This window comes from Fusarium solani (assembly GCF_023522795.1).
Source record: "Fusarium solani strain SB1 chromosome Unknown bctg00000002, whole genome shotgun sequence".
In the NCBI taxonomy this organism is placed as follows: Eukaryota; Fungi; Ascomycota; class Sordariomycetes; order Hypocreales; family Nectriaceae; genus Fusarium; species Fusarium solani.
This window is the reverse complement of record NW_027072155.1, coordinates 1077913-1097758: the sequence shown is the minus strand read 5'-3', so window position 1 is coordinate 1097758 and position 19846 is coordinate 1077913. Positions and strand designations below refer to the sequence as shown.

General features: G+C 54.3%; 7 protein-coding genes across 7 annotated transcripts; 2 read left to right on the top strand and 5 right to left on the bottom strand.

Annotated features, from left to right (window-relative positions):
- Positions 1–776: 776 nt before the first annotated feature.
- Positions 777–2053, bottom strand: MRS44_004318 (uncharacterized protein; the record flags this gene model as incomplete). The annotated part of the gene is made up of 3 exons (XM_065622152.1): positions 777–1168; positions 1240–1673; positions 1731–2053. The coding sequence occupies 3 exons, from the start codon at positions 2051–2053 to the stop codon at positions 777–779; spliced, it is 1149 nt and encodes a 382-aa protein (XP_065478224.1).
- A 3459-nt stretch (positions 2054–5512) lies between these two features.
- Positions 5513–6986, bottom strand: MRS44_004317 (uncharacterized protein; the record flags this gene model as incomplete). The annotated part of the gene is made up of 2 exons (XM_046267878.2): positions 5513–5829; positions 5888–6986. The coding sequence occupies 2 exons, from the start codon at positions 6984–6986 to the stop codon at positions 5513–5515; spliced, it is 1416 nt and encodes a 471-aa protein (XP_046125780.1).
- Positions 6987–7978: 992 nt separating this feature from the next.
- Positions 7979–8655, top strand: MRS44_004316 (uncharacterized protein; the record flags this gene model as incomplete). The annotated part of the gene is made up of 2 exons (XM_046277723.2): positions 7979–8323; positions 8380–8655. 2 exons carry the CDS (start codon positions 7979–7981, stop codon positions 8653–8655), a joined length of 621 nt encoding a protein of 206 aa, XP_046125779.1.
- A 371-nt stretch (positions 8656–9026) lies between these two features.
- MRS44_004315 (uncharacterized protein) lies at positions 9027–12895 on the bottom strand (the record flags this gene model as incomplete). Its single annotated transcript, XM_046272372.2, has 2 exons — positions 9027–9707; positions 9764–12895. 2 exons carry the CDS (start codon positions 12893–12895, stop codon positions 9027–9029), a joined length of 3813 nt encoding a protein of 1270 aa, XP_046125778.2.
- A 708-nt stretch (positions 12896–13603) lies between these two features.
- MRS44_004314 (uncharacterized protein) lies at positions 13604–14833 on the bottom strand (the record flags this gene model as incomplete). The annotated part of the gene is made up of 2 exons (XM_046277722.2): positions 13604–14362; positions 14429–14833. 2 exons carry the CDS (start codon positions 14831–14833, stop codon positions 13604–13606), a joined length of 1164 nt encoding a protein of 387 aa, XP_046125777.1.
- A 910-nt stretch (positions 14834–15743) lies between these two features.
- On the bottom strand, positions 15744–17094 carry MRS44_004313 (uncharacterized protein; the record flags this gene model as incomplete). The annotated part of the gene is made up of 4 exons (XM_046277721.2): positions 15744–16319; positions 16373–16694; positions 16790–16824; positions 16879–17094. 4 exons carry the CDS (start codon positions 17092–17094, stop codon positions 15744–15746), a joined length of 1149 nt encoding a protein of 382 aa, XP_046125776.1.
- Positions 17095–18428: 1334 nt separating this feature from the next.
- On the top strand, positions 18429–19607 carry MRS44_004312 (uncharacterized protein; the record flags this gene model as incomplete). The annotated part of the gene is made up of 2 exons (XM_046277720.2): positions 18429–18566; positions 18633–19607. The coding sequence occupies 2 exons, from the start codon at positions 18429–18431 to the stop codon at positions 19605–19607; spliced, it is 1113 nt and encodes a 370-aa protein (XP_046125775.1).
- Positions 19608–19846: the final 239 nt, after the last annotated feature.

Genomic DNA, 19846 nt, shown 5'->3' with positions numbered 1-19846 from the left:
TCACGTCATTCATTGGCATGTTGGCCAACATATGGTTACATGTTGCCCATCTTGTTCCCTATCAATATTCAGACTTCACAACCCAAGAACCACCCACGGTCTCAGGCAAGGCTGTAGCTCTAGTGTAGTGCAAGTCAGGGGTAGCTGTCACACCTACGTCAGTATCTACTCAAGCTCCAGTCCTGAAATCAAGAGCTTCATAGCTTCAACCAAGCATTCACATCGGCAGTCACAAAGATCACAAAATATGCACAAAAGGTAGTTCGTCATCGCTCATAAGCGTGTCATTGTATTTGTTGTACAAGAGGCTCAACCCGTGGTTTTCCAGTCCCCCTGGGACATTTATAGAGGTATCCTTGACGCCTTGCTCCGGGGTTTGACCAATACCCATACCCTCGAAAGATACAAAAACCAGAAAATTCATAACAGACTGTTGAGTCTTGTTCCCCCACACACCGTTTCCAGACGTTTTATTATAGGAGGTAATAGAAGTCGGTTGCTCTGCTGGAAGCGAGTTCAAAGAACTGCACCGCTCTTTCGTCGTCTTGATTGCTCCTTGGCCCGGTCGGGCCAGACGATCGTCATTAGTAGCTCCCGCGGCGGCAACCATATTGCTCAGACACTGTGACAGCTTGCTGTCATCTCCGCGCGATCCATGCGATCCGCGCCACAAGGTCTTGACTTGTGCCTCACTTCCCTCGGAGATCAACCGCAATGCTGCCAACGTCGCATCCAAGTGAGGACGCGCCAGGTCGGAGCTGCTGGATAGAATCTTCCTAAGAGACTGGAGACACAAGGTCATGGACCTTGGGCTCGAGGGCGTGGTTCGCAGCGGAGAAGTCACAAGATGACAGAGGTTCCGAAGCGGACGTGGTTGCGTCGTCGACGAAGAACTGGCTAATGTCGAAGTCGTCGTAGATGTTGGACGAAGGAGAGGGGTAGTCGAGGAGGTAGTCCTCGCTGAGGTTTGAAGAGCAAGGAGAATCGAAGAGACCGTTCTTGACGAGACCGTTTTCGAGGACGAATCGGTCAGTGTCAGAGGAAGAGTCGTAGGAATCACCGAGGCTAAAAGCGACATCATCCGAAGCTGCCGGAGCCAACCCGATGTTGGCGCCGTCAAGGTTAGCGACTTCTGGAACGACCTTAGCATCTCCGCCGACATGTGACACTGCAGGTCGATAGACAACATCTCAGCAGGATGTTGTGCCAGGTCGGGAGAGGTGCTAGGGGTCAGTTCACAGGTAGTCACATCCATAGACGGCTCCTCCTTCACGGGGGTCGCGGCAGAGTCGGTTACCGGAGAAAGGCTGGGGGAGAGAGACGCTGGGTTGACAGTGGCGTGTGGGGGTGTCATGACATCGACCATGCCAGTGGCGTTCTGAGAGCCAAAGAGCTCTGGTGACAGAGTAACAGCGTTCTCTCGAAGGGAGTCCAGGGGAGAGGAAGATCGAGTAACAATTCCATAGGTGCGTCGGTACTGGGCAAGCTCGTTGGCGAGCAACATGTTGGTCCTCTGAAGCTCGCCAAGCTGGTTCTCGAGCTCCTTGTTCCTCTTCATGAGGGCTTCGGACTCGAGCCTCTTGCGTTCACGGGAAGACTGGGCGGCGCGGCGGTTACGGAGAACACGCTCGACACGACGCTGCTCTTTTTCATCTTCGGTCTTGGCTCGTTTCCTTGATGCAGTGTGAGTACCATGTTGCGACGTCATTGGTGTAAGTGGAGAGACATACCTGGGAGGGAGGTTTGTCTTGGGCTCAGGGAGGACCTGACCCCAGGACTTTCGCTTCTTGGTGGGCTTCCTCTGGGAAGTTGAGTCTGATGAGGGTGTTGAAGGCTCTTCCTTGATGGAGGCCATAGAAGGACTCTCTCCACCGGTAAACGACTTGGGTGTCATCATCTCCATTGGGTTCATAGTGGTAGCGTCAACAGGAGGTGTCGTGGCGTCGGTAAAGGACCCGGGGGTCATCATCTCTATGGGGTTCATCGCGGTAGCGCCAAATGGTTCATATGTGGGCTGTTTGGTTTGGTTGTGTCGGAATAGAGCTGCTTGCATAGCGGGAACCAGTTCTCTTTATGTTGAGGACACGTCGAGAGTTTGGAGGCTTGGAGCTTGTGACATTTTGATGCCTGAGGCACCAACCCCTGAGATCCCCACCCCTGAACGCTCGCTGCGGTCCTGATGGGGAAAGGTGGCGGCCGATACGTACCTCCCGGTACCAGGGCTGGCCGTCGTTACGAACAGGCTTTCAGGGGGCGCATCGGCATCGGCCCACCAGAAGCCACGCAGCAGGGCGCTGAGTGTTCTCCCCCACCGCTAGGCTTCAGGAGGGTGGCTCAACTGCAGGGGGCTGAGTCCATGGTCCGCGGGGCGGCGTGATTGGCGGGAGGCGGGCTGACACGCAACCTACCTGAGAGTCGGTGCCCACGGAGGGATCCACAGCCCGTTCGAGTTTCCAAAAAGGGGGCGATCAATCGGAGGCCGTGAGACTTGACTTGCGCACCCGCCTCTGGACGGAGCACGGAGGCTCGACCGGCCCAGGAGCCCGCGGCGCACCTAGGAGGATACCATGTACGGAGCTTCTCGCTCCTTCTCCCTTGTTTCGAGCATGGTGCGGCGGGAGTATTGTTTGCCCAGAACAGTCCGTCCGGGTCCTTTCTTTGGCTCCTTCAGGATGGCTGGTGAGTGGTGCGAGTCTGTGTCGTGATTGGTGGACCCGTGAGTTGATTGATACCTACACTCGCTCGATCGGCACGCGGAGAGGTATTGGATTGCCGTCCTCAGGCTCGTGTATGTGCTGTACATCTGCTGTAGGCTGCCGAATGTTAATTTTAGGGGAGGCAACAATAGGTAGGCCCGGCTATCTCCTACACGAGTCGTCGCGCCGTGACGAAGTGTGGTGGCACAAGGCACTCATCATGGATCCATCCATCCATCGCTTCCCCTCACCCCAACGTCGTGCGATATGCTCTCGGCCATGGCTTTTTGGAATTCCAGGCACAAGTGAGGGGGGACGGTCCAACTCAAAGCTGACGCAGTAATGGATCAGCATCCGATCACAAGAAAATAATCCATATCTCCAGTCCAATCTTTTGCCTCTTGCGGAAACTTGATGGAGGAGCTATCTGCGCTCCAAGGCGTGTTCCGTCTGCACAATGACGAGATGGGCTCATCCCAAGGAAGACGTGCGAAATGGACGGAAAGGATGGCCTGGCACAGTGTGAGTCATCGTAGGCAGCCGAGTAAAATACGCCAGGCTGCACTGTATTTTCTTCGTTACGCAAGGCCTCACGGCCTGTAACGTTTCCCGAATAGCGCTCGCGACAGTTGCTAGACCCCGTCCGCTGCTCCACGGGACCACACACTCCACCATGACCCCAAGGGCCGCGCCAGACAAAGGGAGTCATCCACCAAACTTGATGCAGGGAAACATCATCGCTTTGAGTCAGATCAAAGGGAGATGACGCAGCCTGCCACCAGATACACTGAGCTACAACGCCAGAGAAGGCCAGAGTGCAGCATCGCGAGGAATCGAAACTAACCTCGGCCAAGGTCCCAAGGGATCGGCTACAGACGCCGCAGTTCCAGGCAACCTCAGAGTTGCAGCTTGTGAGGTATGTGACCAAAAGAAGCCGGACAGGTCCCGAAAGAGAAGGTGATGGGATGCATCAACGGAGGAGTAGTAGCCATCATCAAACCATGCCCAAGATACGACGTCGTAGCTCAACCAACTCTACTCAAGACGTCAAAACAATTCGCCATCATCACCTACTACGTATCGCATCAACCCGACGCAAATAGGTACTGCCGAGTCTGTGAGTGAGCGCCATGTACGCTTCGTAAGACTCGACTCGTCTTTTTCTCACTTACAGATCAGCGGCGTCTCACATGCTGATCTGACGCTGACTGGCGCAGCTCGAGTGTGGGCCTCTGGCTTTCTTTCGTGTTCCAGGAAAAGAGCAAACACGGATGAGGGTGCATGCACCGTCCGGCCCTACCGGGTGCTATCCGACGCTTGCTCGCTCTGAGCCTGAGCACGCCTTTTTCTTCTTGCTGGCTCTAGAATCTCTGTCCCTCCCTTGCTGGGGGCATATCCACAAGAGACTCCATTTTCGCCATGATTTGAGCTCTCGTCAAGTCCATAGCGGACCATTCCATGTGGGCATTTTACTCGCGTGTACCTTTTTTGGATCATCTCTGCCCTGAGCCAGCCACAGCGGCCGCCAACTCAGAATAGATCCAGTACGACAGTAGATTTTCCCATCAGCGTCTCAACAGCATTTTGAGTTCCAAGCTTGCGCAGGCACGCACGCAATTAACCCTTGGAAAGCGTTGTGAGTTTAATTGATGGCATCACCAACGCGAAGGGGGCTGTCAATGTTGCATCACATTCCGCAACTGCACGGTACCTGATGCGATTAAAGATTTTCACCCTGATGGAGCTCATCAGTAAAAAGAAACTATTGTCGCACAAGAAAACTCAGCTCCAAGCCTCCCAGCCTCAATTGTAATAGAGCCCGCCTCTCCGTCAAGCAGGCTATCGAGAGACGACGTCGTGTCTTGGCCCGCCCAGCCCAGCTCATCACCGCCAATCCCCCTCCTCACCGGCTCCTCGGTCCCCTTCTCCTGCGTCGGATCGCATCCCCGTTCCCTGGAATGCCGCGCTAGTCCCAACCTGCTGCTTCTCGCGAAAGCGGGCTGCCATGCCGTCGGGGAATCTCTTCTCCTTTCTCCTTAGGAAAGCGGGCGGACGATCCCGTTACAGCGCGAAACGGGGGAGAGAGGGAGAGAGCCTGAGACACGGAAGGGAGAAACATGCCAAACTCAAACTCGCAGGCACACTCAGGGCTGAAACCCATTTGATGTCTCTTGTCTCACCGTAGATCTCTGTCTCACCGGCCCTCACTTTACCGCCCATTTCAGGGATTAACTGATTGATTGATTGATTGATTGACTGATTGAATTCTCACCTCATCTCACACACATGAGATCCCCCTCCAAACGCCTCAAACTGCCCCTCCCTTCTTCCATCAGGACCCTTACGATCAACTCATCCCTCGCTCAGCTCGCCTCATACCCCTAGTTTTGTTCTTGTGCAGATAGTTCCCCAGCCGGGCGCGATGGTACGTACGATAGTCTGACGATAGAGTTGCGAGCCAACAAGAGTCTGGGCGCGCAGAACAAAAAAGGGGATTGTGGATTCTCCCATTCCAAGAGCCAACCACCCCTGGTCTGCAATTTCACCCTTGTCAGAGCTTGATTGATCCAATTGATCCCAAACTCGGGTTCCTGGGACCCCATTTTCAATCTCGTGAATCTCACTGTAATCTCATCTTATCTCCAGACACTATTCCCCCTGTCACCTCCCGGAGCGGACGGCCCAGAATACGACGAAATGGAAGCAATGGAAGAGTTTACGAACCCACTGTAATAATAATTCCTCAAGCTCCGGGCATTCCCATATTAACAAAGTTCCCATCCAAATCTCCCGTGTCAGATAGATAGTCATCTCATCTAAAACCTCGGCGTAAACTCGCTCACCACTCCGACAACCTCTGCCGTCACCCAACCGCCTTGAAAGTCCGTCCGGTACGGCACCACCCGCTCCCCGTCTACAAACGACTGCCAAGGCCGCGCGTAGAAAGAGACGTAGCCCTGGATGGCCTCGTACCCCGGCTTCGGTTCCTCATAGGACCAGACCCTGTTGGCCAGGAGCCTGCCGTCAGGACCCTTCACCGAGTAGTGCGTTCTTGGGCCCTTGAATCTGCACGGTGGGTTGTAGCCCGTGGGGGTGAGAGGGACCTTGAGAGATGACTTGGGAAGGTAATATTCTATATCAGTGAGTTAACGACCTGGATGGGATCAATTTTTATCTGGCCGAGAACGAACCTGGCGGTCGATACTGCTGGAGGACCCAGAAGCCGTCCGACGTTTCAGCAACCTCCATGCCGTTGTAGGTGACTCGGAGATGTCTCTGTATCTTTTCTATCCGTGGAACCTCTGGAAAGTCGTCGACGTTCATCTTTGGTCTAGGCGGAGGTGCCATTGGACCCGGGATTCGCTGCCGTACCCGTCTTTGATGGTGATGGGGCTGTTCTGAATCTGGTTGCTTCCGCTTGAGCTGCCCCTGCTGGTGTTGTGGAGTTGGAGTTGGCCCATTTGGTGTATCGGCATTCTGATGATCGCTCGCGTCCCGTCGCTCGGTTCGGTCTGGTTGAGCAGGAGGCAGTGGTGTTGACCTTGGAAGATGGACATTGCTGGTAGCTCCTCGATCGAGCAACTGCTGTTGTGGCGCTGAAGGTTGCTCGTGAGTTATGACAATCGGATTGTCACTGCTTGAGCCCTGTTCCTCGAACTTGGACTGTTTCTGAACCGAGGATTGCACAGAGGTTGCGCCTATACTACGGGTATAGCTCAATGCGCCCCGGTCGAGTTGCTTCTGGTGTTGAGCAGTAAGTTGACCGCCAGTTGTGCGGGTACCCCGAGCATTGTTCCCACTCCGCCTGCCAGCAGATAACGACGCTTGCTGAACTTGAGGTTGCGAGCGAGTTGCGGTCTGGCGATTTCCCGCATCTTGCTGCGTCAACTGAGACCGCCGTGCTCTGTCTAGCTGCGGGTGGTGTTGTTGAGCAGAGAGTTGTCTCGCGGTTGAGCCCGCACTCCGGTCACCGCCATCGACTTGCGACAGCTTTTGTTGAGTTGGAGACTGTCTCACAGTTGTATCGGTGCTGGGGACATTGTTCGGAGCCTGTTGGTTGAGTTGTGGCTCTGTTTGAGTTATAGGTTGCTTGAAAGACGCGGTCTGCCCATCTCTCGCGTCCCCTTGTGCCTGTGCGAGTTGAAGTTGCTGGTCGAGCTGCTCCAGAGGCATAAGCCAGGACCCATACTGATAGTAGCTTTCGTCTTCCTGGTCTTCTTGGTCTTGCTGCTCGAGGAACGACAGATATCCTTCAAACTCGAGGTCCAGATCCCTGGTCGACGTCTGCATCGTCGCGGTGTTTGTTGCAGCCTCGTGAACCCTTGCAACTTGGAGAGGAGAGGCTTCTGGCAAGGGATGGCAAGAACAGGATAAGTTAACCAAGTTATAAAGGCATCATATCCCATTGAATCCAGGATGAGGATGACCGGGCTGTCGTCTTGTTTAATAATCTTGATCTTGTCACGATCCGTCCCCGTCCCCCTTCAACCATTCTCGTCGTCGCCCACCCACACGCACAGCACACCTTGGTCGTCTTGTCTCTTTTCTCTTCCTTTTCCCGTCGGTCGGCTCTGAATCTCCAAGCCTGATTGGTCGCCTGATTTTCCCAACTCCCCGTCCCCCAGAAAAGTCCGATCAATATCGGCCTTGAATTGTAGCTGAGAAACCGGGTATTTGGCATAAAACATGGTACTTCTCCAGGGTAATGTCTCGCCCTGTAACCGATCCATTGGTACCGGTGCAAGATGTTGGAAGAATACCAAGCCTTTCGGTAATCTGAACAAGGTAAATTTGCCTCTGCCTACTCAAAACTGCCATCAACAATATCCATACAGCTTCCATGGAATTCTTAATACTCTACATTTTACCATAACATTATTTCGTGCATTCATTGTCCTCTTCCCAACAACTCCATGCTCATTATTAGCCAAGCTTCCTCCCGTGTCCAAGCGCTGAGTGGCTGTGCACTTTTCCAAGCCACAACTTTTCTTCTTTTTCAGGTTCCGTGTGATTTTCCGTCCCGTCGTTGCGTCATTCGCCCACTCTCCCACTTCCCTGAATGAGTGAGAGTGGCGCCCCGCATCCAGCGACAGGCCCGCGAGTCGTCCATCACACCCAAAGGCCGCTTCTAGGCTTTCGGCGCTTCCATGCTGCCTGACACTCACATGACATCTACAGCCTCCCTCAACCTCGACAGTCTCTTCTAAACGAAAAAAAAACCTCTTCATCGCCATCGCGTCTACCCTCGTATCTCCTTCCCATCGCCAAAAAAAACCGCAACAATGTCGAACCGTCAGATGGCCCGCGACATGCAAGTCGAATTCCAAGCCCGCTTCCAAGCCAAGCAGGCCCGCCGCGAGGCCCAAAAGGCCGCCAAGCAGGACCCCATCCTCAAGAAGCAGATCCAGGACCTCCTCAAGAAGGGCGAGACTCAAAAGGCCTACCAGAAGGCAAAGATGCTGCTCTCCAAGCAGGCCCTCGCCCAGCAGATGGACCAGATGGCCGACATGGCTGAGCTCTCGGCTGCTCAGATCCAGGCCAACAATGCCATGAACCGCATGACGCACATGATGGCTTCGTCGTCGCGAACCATGAACATGGCGCAGAAGAGCACAAACCCCGAAAAGGTGCGCATTTATTTACTCTTGTACCATCTGCGCGACAAGACTAACATGATGTCCAGACCCTCGTCACCCTCGAGCAGTTCAAGCAGCAAAACGAAGAATACGCCATGTCCAACGGTATCTACCAAGACGCCATCACCCAGTCCACATCTACCCAAGTCGGCGAGGACGCAGTCCACGAGCTCCTCGGAAAGCTTGCCGACGATGCCGGTCTTGAGCTCAGCAAGGAGCTCAGTCAGGCAACACCTTCCATGGCCGAACCCCAGCAGGCCAACGAGCCCACCGCCGAGGAGGAGGATAAGCTGCAGCAGCGACTACGGGCTCTGCGCGCATAGATACGGCCATCTTTATTCGGCGAGACATGGAGTGGAGCGCTCGCCTTGTACTTGGGGGATAAGCGATGCATGTGTTATGGTCAACGTCGGGGGTAGACGACAATCACTTTCTCTTGGTTACGGTTCGGCGTTGGGGTTTTGGGAGGCGACTTGATTTCACGTTTGCTTTGACATGACAGTGAGATCAACACATATATGTCGGCTCTGAGAAGCGTACAATAGACATCAACACATATTTCTAGCATTTGCTTTTATCTTGTTCGTGAAACCAAATCGTCAAACATGTCGTCTACATCCTAACATGGACGACTCCCATCGTGAGCCAATGCATCATCATCGTCGTGATACCAATGCCCAATGCCATGCCGCGCCTACATGTAAAGACTAGCCACTGCTGTAATATCCCTCTTGATCATCTCCTGCGCCTGCTGCATCTTCTGATACAACTCTGGGTCACCAACAATTCTCGCCGCGTTCTTCACTTCACGGCATGTCTCGTCCAGTCTCGTGATCGTTCGCACAATAGTTCCCTCCAGCACATCGGTCAAGCCGGTGATGTTCTTGAAGGTCATGCCCCTCGCCCATTCGTACACAACCTCCATGAGGCCAAAACGAGGTCGCGAAACAAAGTCATTGGAGTCATCGGCGGACTGAATCACCTGAAGCCGGGTTTGCACATCATTGACCTTCTCCGAGATGGCGACAATGGTATCACGGCCGCGCTCAAGGTTGCCAGTGAGTGAGGGTTCAATGTCCGTCTTCTCCTGGAACACAAACGCCGACAGAAGAGCGGCGATTTCAGCAGGCTCGTAGTCGGCGAGCACGTTGTCAAGGATGAGTTCGGTGAGGACCAGCTCGTCTCCCGAGTGGATCTCACAAGCAACCTTGCCCTTGAGCTGAATACGAGTTGCCTCATCGATGAAGCCAAGCTCCTTCAATACCTGAACACGCTGTTCATAATCAGGCAAAAGCTGAAGATTCTGATCCGACAGAGACTGCTTTAACTGAGAAATGTGCTCCTTGATGAGCCACTCATCGTGACACATGGCAAACTGTAACGGGGTTAGAACCTAAAGACATACGAGGAACGGAATCAGGGTTGGCTTACATGCTTCAAGAAGTTTGGACACTTCGTGGCTGGCGAGTTTGATATCGTCTTGACCAAGTCGATCCTCTTCTCCACAATCTCCTGCAGTTGAAGCTGCTTGATCCGCGAAAGATCAAGCTCCTCCCATTTATCACCCCACGAACCGCAGAGCTCCTGAAGGCGTTCCTTAGCTTGGTGATAGCCGTCACCGCCCTGGAAAATCTCTGGAAGAATGCCCTTGGTTACCCATCTGGTGAGACACTCTACGTCACTCAGCGGAACGTGAAGCGTCTTGGTTTGCATCCGCTTCTTGCTCTTGGGAAGCTCATGAAGATACTTGGTGAAAGCAGGGATGAAGGGGAGCTGGTCGGTTGCGTCGCGTCGTTCCCGGAGGGACTTGATGGCACAGACGTGCAGTGTTGGATCCTCCGACGTGCCCTTGTTACTAATACCGTCCGCTAGGAGAATACCAACGGAGCGGACACCATCCCAGTTGAATACAATGAGGCGGTTCGATGAGAACATTCTGCGGCCTATCGGGATGGCCAACATGCCCTTGTATAGCTCGAACGTGAGTCGCTTGAAATCTTGGGCGGCCTGATGACACTCATCCATTGAAACATCACAGATCTCACAAGAGTCACGCTTGACCTTTGCCAAATCTGCTTGTGCCAGCTTGACATCCTTCTCATGCTCTGGAAGTAGCTGTTGTGTAGCATGCTCAGAGAAACTGCGCTTAATCATCTCCTCAATCTTCAAGGCTTCCACGCGGAGCAAGTTGAGAATCATGTTGTATGTGAGTCGGAACTGTGATCGTAGCTTCGAAGGCTCTCCCAGAATCATGTTGCGCAGGTCTGCAACCGGAGGAGCGTCGTCAAGTCCACCGGGAGGGACGATGATGACTGATCCAACGGTATCCAGACCACGACGGCCAGCTCGGCCAGCCATCTGTGTATACTCGCCAGGTAGCAGGTTTCGGAACGAGTGTCCGTCATGCTTGCGGTATCCAGAAAAGACAACTGTTCGTGTAGGGAGGTTCAGACCCATAGCAAACGTTTCTGTAGCGAACAGCACCTTGACAAGTGTCTGTGCAAACAGGATCTCAACAAGCTCCTTGACGATAGGTAGGAGACCACCATGGTGGACAGCAATGCCTCGGCTCAGGAGCTCTCGTAGTCTGATGATCTGTGGTAGCTGTCTGTCTTCTGGCTTCAACCGAGCGACAGACTTTTCGATAATCATGTGAATATGACTCTTCTCTGTGGCGTTGCAAAAGTCCTGGTTGCTGAGAGCATCGGCATTCTCCTCACAGCGTTTCTTCGAGAAGACAAAGATACAGGCCGGGAGGAGGGTCTGCTTCTTGAGGAACTGAACGAGATGGACCCAAAGGTTCTTGTCTTGCGCAACTGATGTAAAGCCACCTGCACGGCCTCCACGGCCCATGTGACCAGGGGCATGGCTTGCTCGAGGAGGTCCTCCGCGACCTCGTTGCTGATTGCCTCCTCTTTGCTGACCCCCTCCTCGGCCCCCTCTTTGGGGTCCTCCTCGCTGGGGACCACCACGCTGGTTTCCTCGTTGGTTGCCTCCTCGGGTTGCAACGGTAGTTTTAGCGGCCTCGGGCTTATCCTTCCCTTGGATAGTATGGTGTGCGTCCTTCCAGCCCTTCTCGATAAACTTCTTCTCCGAATCCACAATCTTGTGGATATTCTTTCCAGCCCAGAGGTAGTGCTCAAGGGGCACAGGTCTCTTTGGCGTGGAGATGACATAGATGTCTTTCTGCTTTGTCCGTCCAACCCATGAGGCGAACTCATAGGTATTGGGCACCGTGGCTGATAGTAGAATGAGGGAGACATGCTCAGGCAGCATAATAATGACTTCTTCCCACACGACACCACGTTCAAAGTCGTTGACATAGTGAACTTCGTCGAAAATGACAAACTCGACATCTCGAATCAAATCAGCTCCTCGGTAGAGCATGCTGCGTAGAATCTCCGTTGTCATGATGAGACAACTAGCCTCGGGATTGATCTGAACATCACCGGTAAGAATTCCCACCTCATCAAAAGTCTGTCGAAAGTCGCGGAACTTTTGGTTGCTCAGCGCCTTGATGGGGGAGGTATAGATGGCCTTCGTCATGTGCTTGGCTGCCAGGGCGATCGCATACTCTGCCACCACTGTCTTTCCAGCTGAAGTGTGTGCAGCCACAAAGACGGAGTCACCGTTCTCAAGATGGTAAACGGCCTCCTTCTGGAAGGTATCGAGTTCAAAGGGCCACTCCCTTGCCATGTCGGGAACGAGTTCTCTGAAGTTGGACATGTCGTGGTTGATGTCGACCATGTGCGCCCACTCACGCCCGGCCTTGCGGGCACTAGACGCTGCAAGGACGCCATGAGGCTCCAAGGCCGGGAACTCGACAGGGAGAATGCTGTCAATGTCGTCACCGTCTTCACCAGAGTCAGGTGTTAGATCTGGGGTAGCAGTTTCAGGAGAAGCATCTTCGCTCGCATCGGGTGCAGCCTTGGCTTCCTCCGGATCCTCCTCGAGCACCTCCTTGATGGCATTCGCATCTTCTTCGTTGACGGTCGTTTTCTTAGTAAAGTCGATACCTCTACTCATTCCAGGAGCAATCTCAAGCAGTCCACCTTCAGCACCTAGCTGAATCACTCTCTCCAGCTTGTTTCCAGAACCACTAGACTTGGCAATGTCTCCAGAATGGATTTGATCTTCAAACGCTGCAGTAGCTTCAATGCCCTCGAGACCACCAGGCGCAAAAGGAAAGAATCCAGCAGCACCTCTCACAAAGTCTGCACGATTGGCAGGTTTTCGTAGCAAGCTGGTCGAATTCTTGGCGGTAGCGCTATTGGCAGGCACTGTGACGTTCCTGTAGCCTGTAACACGACCCTCCAACCCATGGCGTTGAAATCTAGTGAGAGTTCTCGTGTGCGGCGGTGCCACCTTGAACAGGGACGTGTAGTCAGCCTCAAAATCCCATCGCTGCTGCAGTCGGTTGAGCCATTCAGGCGAGAACTCTGGTGAGGGTGTGAGGAGAAGCTCCTCAAGGCTGCGCTTCAGCTCATCGGGTTCTTGGGTGCGAGGTTGGCGCTGGCCGGTGCCTTGTGGCTCTCCCCGAAGGAGGACGTCTATACCAGCCATGCCCGTTGAGTTGACCGTGGGAACGGGCAAGGTAGTGTAGGCAGCTTGGCGATTGTGTTACTGGAGTGTTGTAGAGATGTTGGAAGCTCCAGGTTGAAAGTGCCCCACCATTACGTTGTGATTCTGACACCCATTCCGATGCGGGACGTCCACCCCGCCGATGGATATTTCAACTACCCTATACCAGAACATCAAATTCTGAAAAGAGCTTAAAACAACCTGTTGAGTCGGATTTTGGTAATTGAAGAGTCTGCATGTGTAAGTTATGGTTTGAGATAGTTTTAACTTAGGTGCATTTGACAACAATATCGAAACTTATAAATGACCTGCAGGGACTAACTCTGAGCTTCAGCCTCATGCCAGACCGAAATCGGTATCAATTGGGTCAACAATTTTGTCTCAGCCTCACCCCATGAACCACATACAAGTAGATTTTAGATCATTAATAAGACGGGTGCCGTGCCCTGACTGTATACATAGCAACACGGAGTAAAATTACATTTCCTTCCCTTCCGCACATCTATCAAGAAGCGTCCAACAGTTACGCCAGTTTGAACCAGCCCTCCCATCCAGCGCCTTAATCCCTTGAAGGGATGACGCTCAGCGCTTCTTACCCTCTACCTCACTCGTCACATGAGCACGGGCGCCGTCAAGGGACGAATGCGCTCATGGCTGAACCGGTTCCCGTCCCGTTTCTTATTCTCCTTTTTACAGTCGCAGCAGCTTGGCAGCGTAGTCCTCGATCAGCTGCTCAGTGGGGAAGGCCATCTCCTCAAGCTTCTGGGCATAAGGAGTAGGGACCTCGGAACCAGTGACTCGCTGGGCGGGGGCGTCAAGGTAGTCGAAAGCGTACTCCATGGTCAGAGCAAGGATCTCGGAGCCGACACCGAAGGCGGGGAAGCCGGACTCGACAGACAGGAGACGGTGTGTCTTCTTGACGGACTGGATGATGGTCTCAACGTCGAGAGGCTTGATGGATCGCAGGTTGATGACCTCAACGTCGACACCGTACTTCTTCTTGAGGTTCTCGGCGGCAACAAGGGACTGGCCAACAGTGCGGGACAGGGAGACGATGGTCAGGTCCTTTCCAGAGCGCTCAATCTTGGCCTTGCCGAAGGGAATGACGAAGTCGTCCTTCTGGGCAGCCTCGGACATGGGGAAGGCCTGGCCGTACATCAACTCGTTCTCGAGAACGACGACGGGGTTGGGGTCGCGGATAGCGGCCTTGAGAAGACCCTTGGCATCCTCGGCGCTCCAGGGAGAGACGACCTTGAGGCCGGGAATGCTGCCGTACCAGGCAGAGTAGTCCTGGGAGTGCTGGGCACCGACACCAGCAGCGAAGCCGTTGGGGCCACGGAAGGTGATGTTGCAGGGCTGGATGCCACCGGACATGTAGAGGGTCTTAGCGGCCGAGTTGATGACCTGATCGATGGCTTGCATGGCGAAGTTGAAGGTCATGAACTCGCACTATATGACGGCAACCATTGGTCAGACATGCGATTCAAATATAGAAGATAGGCAAAAGCTACTCACCACGGGGTGAAGGCCGCTGAGGGCGGCACCAACAGCAAGACCACAGAAGCCAGACTCGGTGATGGGGGTGTCAATGACACGCTGGTCACCGAAGCGGTCCAGAAGACCCTTGGTCACCTTGTAAGCTCCATTGTACTGGGCGACCTCCTCGCCGAGGACGAAGACCTTGGGGTTGGACTCGAGCTCCTCAGCAAGAGCCTCATTGAGCGCATCTCGGACGGTGACCTCCTTGACACCAGAGCCGGAGCCCTCAGCGTAAGATCGGGTCTGAGAAGAGCCGAAGAGGACGGGCCTGGCGAGAGCAGCGCGTGCGGCGGCGGACTGGGCGAACGAGGTAGTGGCAGGAGCGCGAAGAGCCCGGGTCGAGGCAGCTAGGCGAGCTGCAGGTCGGAGGATGCGAGACATGATGAAGATGGTGGACTGTCAATTGACCCGGGGAGTCGTGGGGACGGAGGGCGGTCGACGGAAGTCGGAGGACGGAAACTTCAAGATCAAGAAGCTGCAGATGCCAAACTTCTCTTGGTTTCCCGGGTCGTCGACGTGGACGTGGGAATTGAGGATGGTGATGAGCTTGAGGGTGGTGGTGCGAGGTGAACAACGTCGGGTTGAGAGAGGGAATTTCACCGAACGACGCTCTTTGATGGCCAGCTTCCAGTTTTTTTTGGGGCCGGTCGGTACGTATCGTACCGGAACTGCGAGGTACCCGGGTCCTCACGAAATTCTGGTGGCACACGAGGTACCCGCCCGCAGGAATCCCCGAGCAAACCTCCGTTAGCTCGGGGCAGCTTTATCCCTCTGCGGTCCCCGCCCTACAACGCCTTTGAGCCACCAAACATGCGCCCCCCTATCAGTAGAATCGCAGCGCTGTTATCGGCGAGGGGCCTATCACAGCTCAGAAGGCTCCCTTGGCGACCCCGTCGACCAGTCTGTTGGGGGGATCCAGGGGAATTTTGGGGGACCATCTCCACTCACCACAAACAAAACCAAACCAAAGCGCAACAGAAAACGGTCAGGATCGGAGAAATGAGACACCGATGTTGGGTTCCTGATCATCTTCGTGGCCGTTGAAGAGTGGACATGATCCAATTCACGCAGACTCTCACGATCATGACACTAGGACAGATATCATGTGATGTTTAACATTGGAATATTATTATTAAATACCAGTAATGCCCCCAACTCCTCTGCCTTTCTCAATCCCTTTATATCTGAGGCCGGCCCCCTTCATGAATGCATCATCAGCCAGCATGGTTTGCTGCTTTTTCTACCCTCACAATTGTCTTTTCCTTTGAATTTTGTTTTGGAGCCCATCACTTTACGCAGCAGGCTTGCGGGCCACCATGAGGTACATGGGGGTGAAGAGGTGCTCCTTGGCACCGGCGACCAGGCAGTCAGCAGCCAGGGCGAGACTGTCGGCGGTCTTCTTGGTGCCGGGGGGAGCGAGTCGCAGAGTCTCGAGGAGACCAGCCAGGCCGTGGGCAATAGTTCGGCCCCAGGTGGTCATGCGGACAATGGTGAAGACATCGCCAACGGACTGGATGTAGCGGAGCTCGCCAGCCAGAGGCCAGTACCAGGGGAGGGGGTCAGGGCGGTCTGCCAGATCCTCGTGGTGCAGCATCTCAAAGCCGGAGTCGTGGATGGCGGCAATACCCTCAGAGATCTTGCACATGTTGGAGATACCATCACCCTGCTCGATACCCAGTCGGATCTCACGGTGGTGGAGGTTGTCGTTGTCGTAGTCGTCGGTCATGAGCCACTCGTAAACACCAAAGACACCACCGGGCTTGAGGACACGGAAGATCTCGCTGTAGATGCCCTTGAGAGTAGGGGCGTGGACAGTAGCCTCGATAGCGTAGACGGCATCGAAACTGTTGTCAGGGAAAGACATTTGCTGCGAGTGAGTTAGCCAATGCTGGTCTCAAGAGACGTCTAGGAGCTGCATACCATGAAGTCACCCTTGACAAAGGTGAGCTGGTTGGACAGACCCTCCTTGAAGGCGTAGTGGGTGGCACGCTCGATCTGGTAGTCGTTGTTGTTCAGGCCGGTGATGTGAGCGCCGGTGAACTTGGCGATCTCACGAGCGGGGCCTCCAACACCGCAGCCGACATCAAGGACCTTCATACCTTCCTTGATGCCGATGTGGTGGGCGAGGTAGTGCTCATGACGGGCGATGGCCTGGTAGAAAGGCTCGCCAAGGGAGTATCGGCAGAAGTGGAAGGACTGGCCCCAGCCGTACTCGTATAGGTCGGTCGCGAGGTTGTAGTAGCTGTCGGCCACACGTTAGCATAAAGTGGCGTGGGAGTAGGTGGGCTAGAATGACGCCGCGAAAGAGAGACAGAGGAAATCATGGGCATCACTTACTGTCGTGTCAAAGTGGCGTACTCGGCGGTACGGGCCTGAGTGTTATGTTAGTCCCCGCCATTCAGGAGAGGGGCAGAGTGGTTTCATACAGCGCGCTCCTCAGCAGTCTCGTTCTCAGCGGGCTTGTTGTCCCAGTGCTTGAAGTACTCGTCGACAGCGGCCTGCTTGGCAGAACCGCCCTTTCGGAACATGGCAGCGACACCACCTCGAGCCTGAGCAGAGGAGCCGTGCATGGCCTTGTTGAACTCGGCATCGCGCTTGTGGTCCTCGCGCTCGAGGTTGGAGGCGGTCGATGAAGCAACCATGTTGAATGTGAGGGAGAAGGTTGAAAGGGAGGGAAAAACAACAGCCGGCAAGCAAGAGAAAGATTAAAAGGGTTGAGAGGGCAATCAAAAGTCAATCAATTGAAAGAGCTTAAAGTTGAGAAAGGGAACAGCGTTGGTTTTAAACGTCGACGGGCAACGCAGCGACGGCAATGTCGACAAATTTCAGGGCCCTCCCCTGAACTGGGCCATTCATCTGCATCCAATCTCAATCGCGAATTGAACAGCAACCGGGCGCTATACCGGATGTGGATTAGAGCCCCTGTCTATCGCTTGGGGTGTCGGGGGCGTTTTTTGGTCTGGGCAACTGCATCGCACTCGAGGCACCTGCGTGCCTGTGATACATCCCCACACAGCTTCAGCGTTTTGGCGGGCAAGAGCAGAGCTTGCACATGCTTCCGGTGCGAAGCAGGGTCGCTGATTCGGCGTCGCACCCACTGGAGGACAGCCACCCCGGCACCCGAGTCGCTTGGTTCCGGGGGGCTCTGGGCGGTGAGGGTGCAGTTTGCAGTTGTTAAGGAGCAAATCGGGCTGTGCCAATTTGCGAGAGCCCCACGATACGAATACGAAAGCGCTGAGTGCCTTAAACGAAAAAGACGACCGCGCGTTTACTTGGACAACATCTCGGCATCAACTCGCCAAGCAAGATTGACGATGGATCGTGGCGATGGTTCCCGGTTATGAGAGATGAGATTCACTTATGCTCGACACCCTCACGATGAAACTCCTTTTATGACGAGTTGCGTCGTGTTGATCAATGTCTCCTAGGCTCGTTTTCGTACCTGCCATCTAATCTAGTAACTGGACGGATATATCCACTTGAGTGCCAACGTAGTGCAACTCCGGATCTACAAGGTGTGATCCGTCTGGAGTAACTAGAAGATGATGTCTGCGCCTTGGATCAAGTACCTATCCGATACTCTCCGTCTCAAACGGTTTGTCTCTCCGTTACCCTGGTTTAAGATACAACTCCGGAGATGGCACGGAGATGGACAGAAATTATTATTAAGAAATGAGGTTGAATGAGCCAATTCATCGGAAACAAGGTCCAGTTGGGCTTCCGTTGCTGCTTCCTTTTCCGGGCATTAGGGTGAAATGCCGAGGCTTATCGATAAGGTAAGCGCCCCTCAACCCAATGGCGGCCAACTCCGGGTCTGCAGCTGCATGCCTGAGGTCATTGTTACGCTTACATAAGGTGGCGGGTGACTGAATTTCTCAAGTCCTGCCCTGCGCGCCGCAACTCCAAAAGAACCCCGGCGCCCCATCACGATAATCACCCGGCCGCCTTTGCGCTTTCATCACTCCACCTATTCGCGATGCCGCCTCAGATCAAGCAGGACCTCAACCGCTCAGGATGGGAGTCGACCGACTTCCCGTCTGTCTGCGAGACGTGTCTGCCTGAGAATCCCTACGTCAAGATGATCAAGGAAGATTACGGTGCGGAATGCAAGTTGGTAAGTAAGACCATATTGCTTTCTCGCGTTTTCGCGTAGACACAATGCTAACTCGTCTTGAACCAGTGTACCAGACCATTTACCGTCTTCGCATGGAGCGCCACCCGCGCCCATGGCCGTAAGAAGAGGACAAACATCTGCCTGACCTGCGCGCGACTCAAGAACTGCTGCCAATGCTGCATGCTCGATCTTTCGTTCGGCCTTCCAATCGTCGTACGAGATGCCGCCCTCAAGATGGTCGCCCCGGGTCCGCAGTCCGATATCAACCGAGAATACTTTGCTCAGAACAATGAGAAGCTCATCGAGGAGGGCAAGGCTGGAACAGAAGAGTACGAGAAGACGGACGAGAAGGCGCGTGAGTTGCTGCGCCGACTCGCCAACAGCAAGCCCTACTTCCGAAAGGGCAAGACTATTGAGGATGCTGGCGAGGGTTCAAAGGGTGGAAACGCAGCTGTCGGCGCTGGCGTCGGCGGACCTGGACCGATTCGAACACGAGATACAAAGGCGGCCATTGCCGCAGGAGCAAAGACTAGCGTTAAGGGCCGCCAGGTCTTCCCCAGCGCTGCCCAACTGCCGCCGAGCCCGCGCGATTGGCAGCCCCCTGCCGACAAGAATGTCATGTCACTCTTCGTGACCGGTATCGAAGACGACCTGCCCGAGTACAAGCTACGGGACTTCTTCAAGGTCCATGGAAAGATCAAGAGCTTGGTGTGCTCGCACATGTCGCACTGCGCGTTTGTCAACTACGAGACTCGAGAGGCGGCGGAGAAGGCGGCGGAAGCCTGCCAAGGACGAGCCGTTGTTGCGGGATGCCCACTAAGGGTACGATGGGGACAGCCCAAGGCCATTGGTACTATGGACAAGGAGCAGAGAGCTCAGATGTTGAAGGATGCCAAGCAGCGCCAGGCGGGAGGTCAGGGTCAGCGGGCGATCGAGGGTGGCAGAGGTGCTGGAACCAGGCCAGCCGCGTTGCCTGCACCAGTGGCAGCGCCCCCTGGAGCATCTGATACGCCCGCATATGCCTCTCTGACCGGAGACTAAGAAACGAGTACACGTCTGTCTTGCTAGCGGTTGAAGGGTAGAGTTGTATGTTTTCGGTGTTTGGCGTTTTGGAAAACGGACACAATGGAAGGGCGGGCTTCATTAGCGAAACGGACAACTGAACATGGTGAAATAGGGGACACAAGAAGATGAAGGTTCCGATTCAATTCGATTTAAAAAGATAGAGAGATGATGGTCATTTTGGGCATTATTCTTGAGGGTATCATGACAGTAATGTT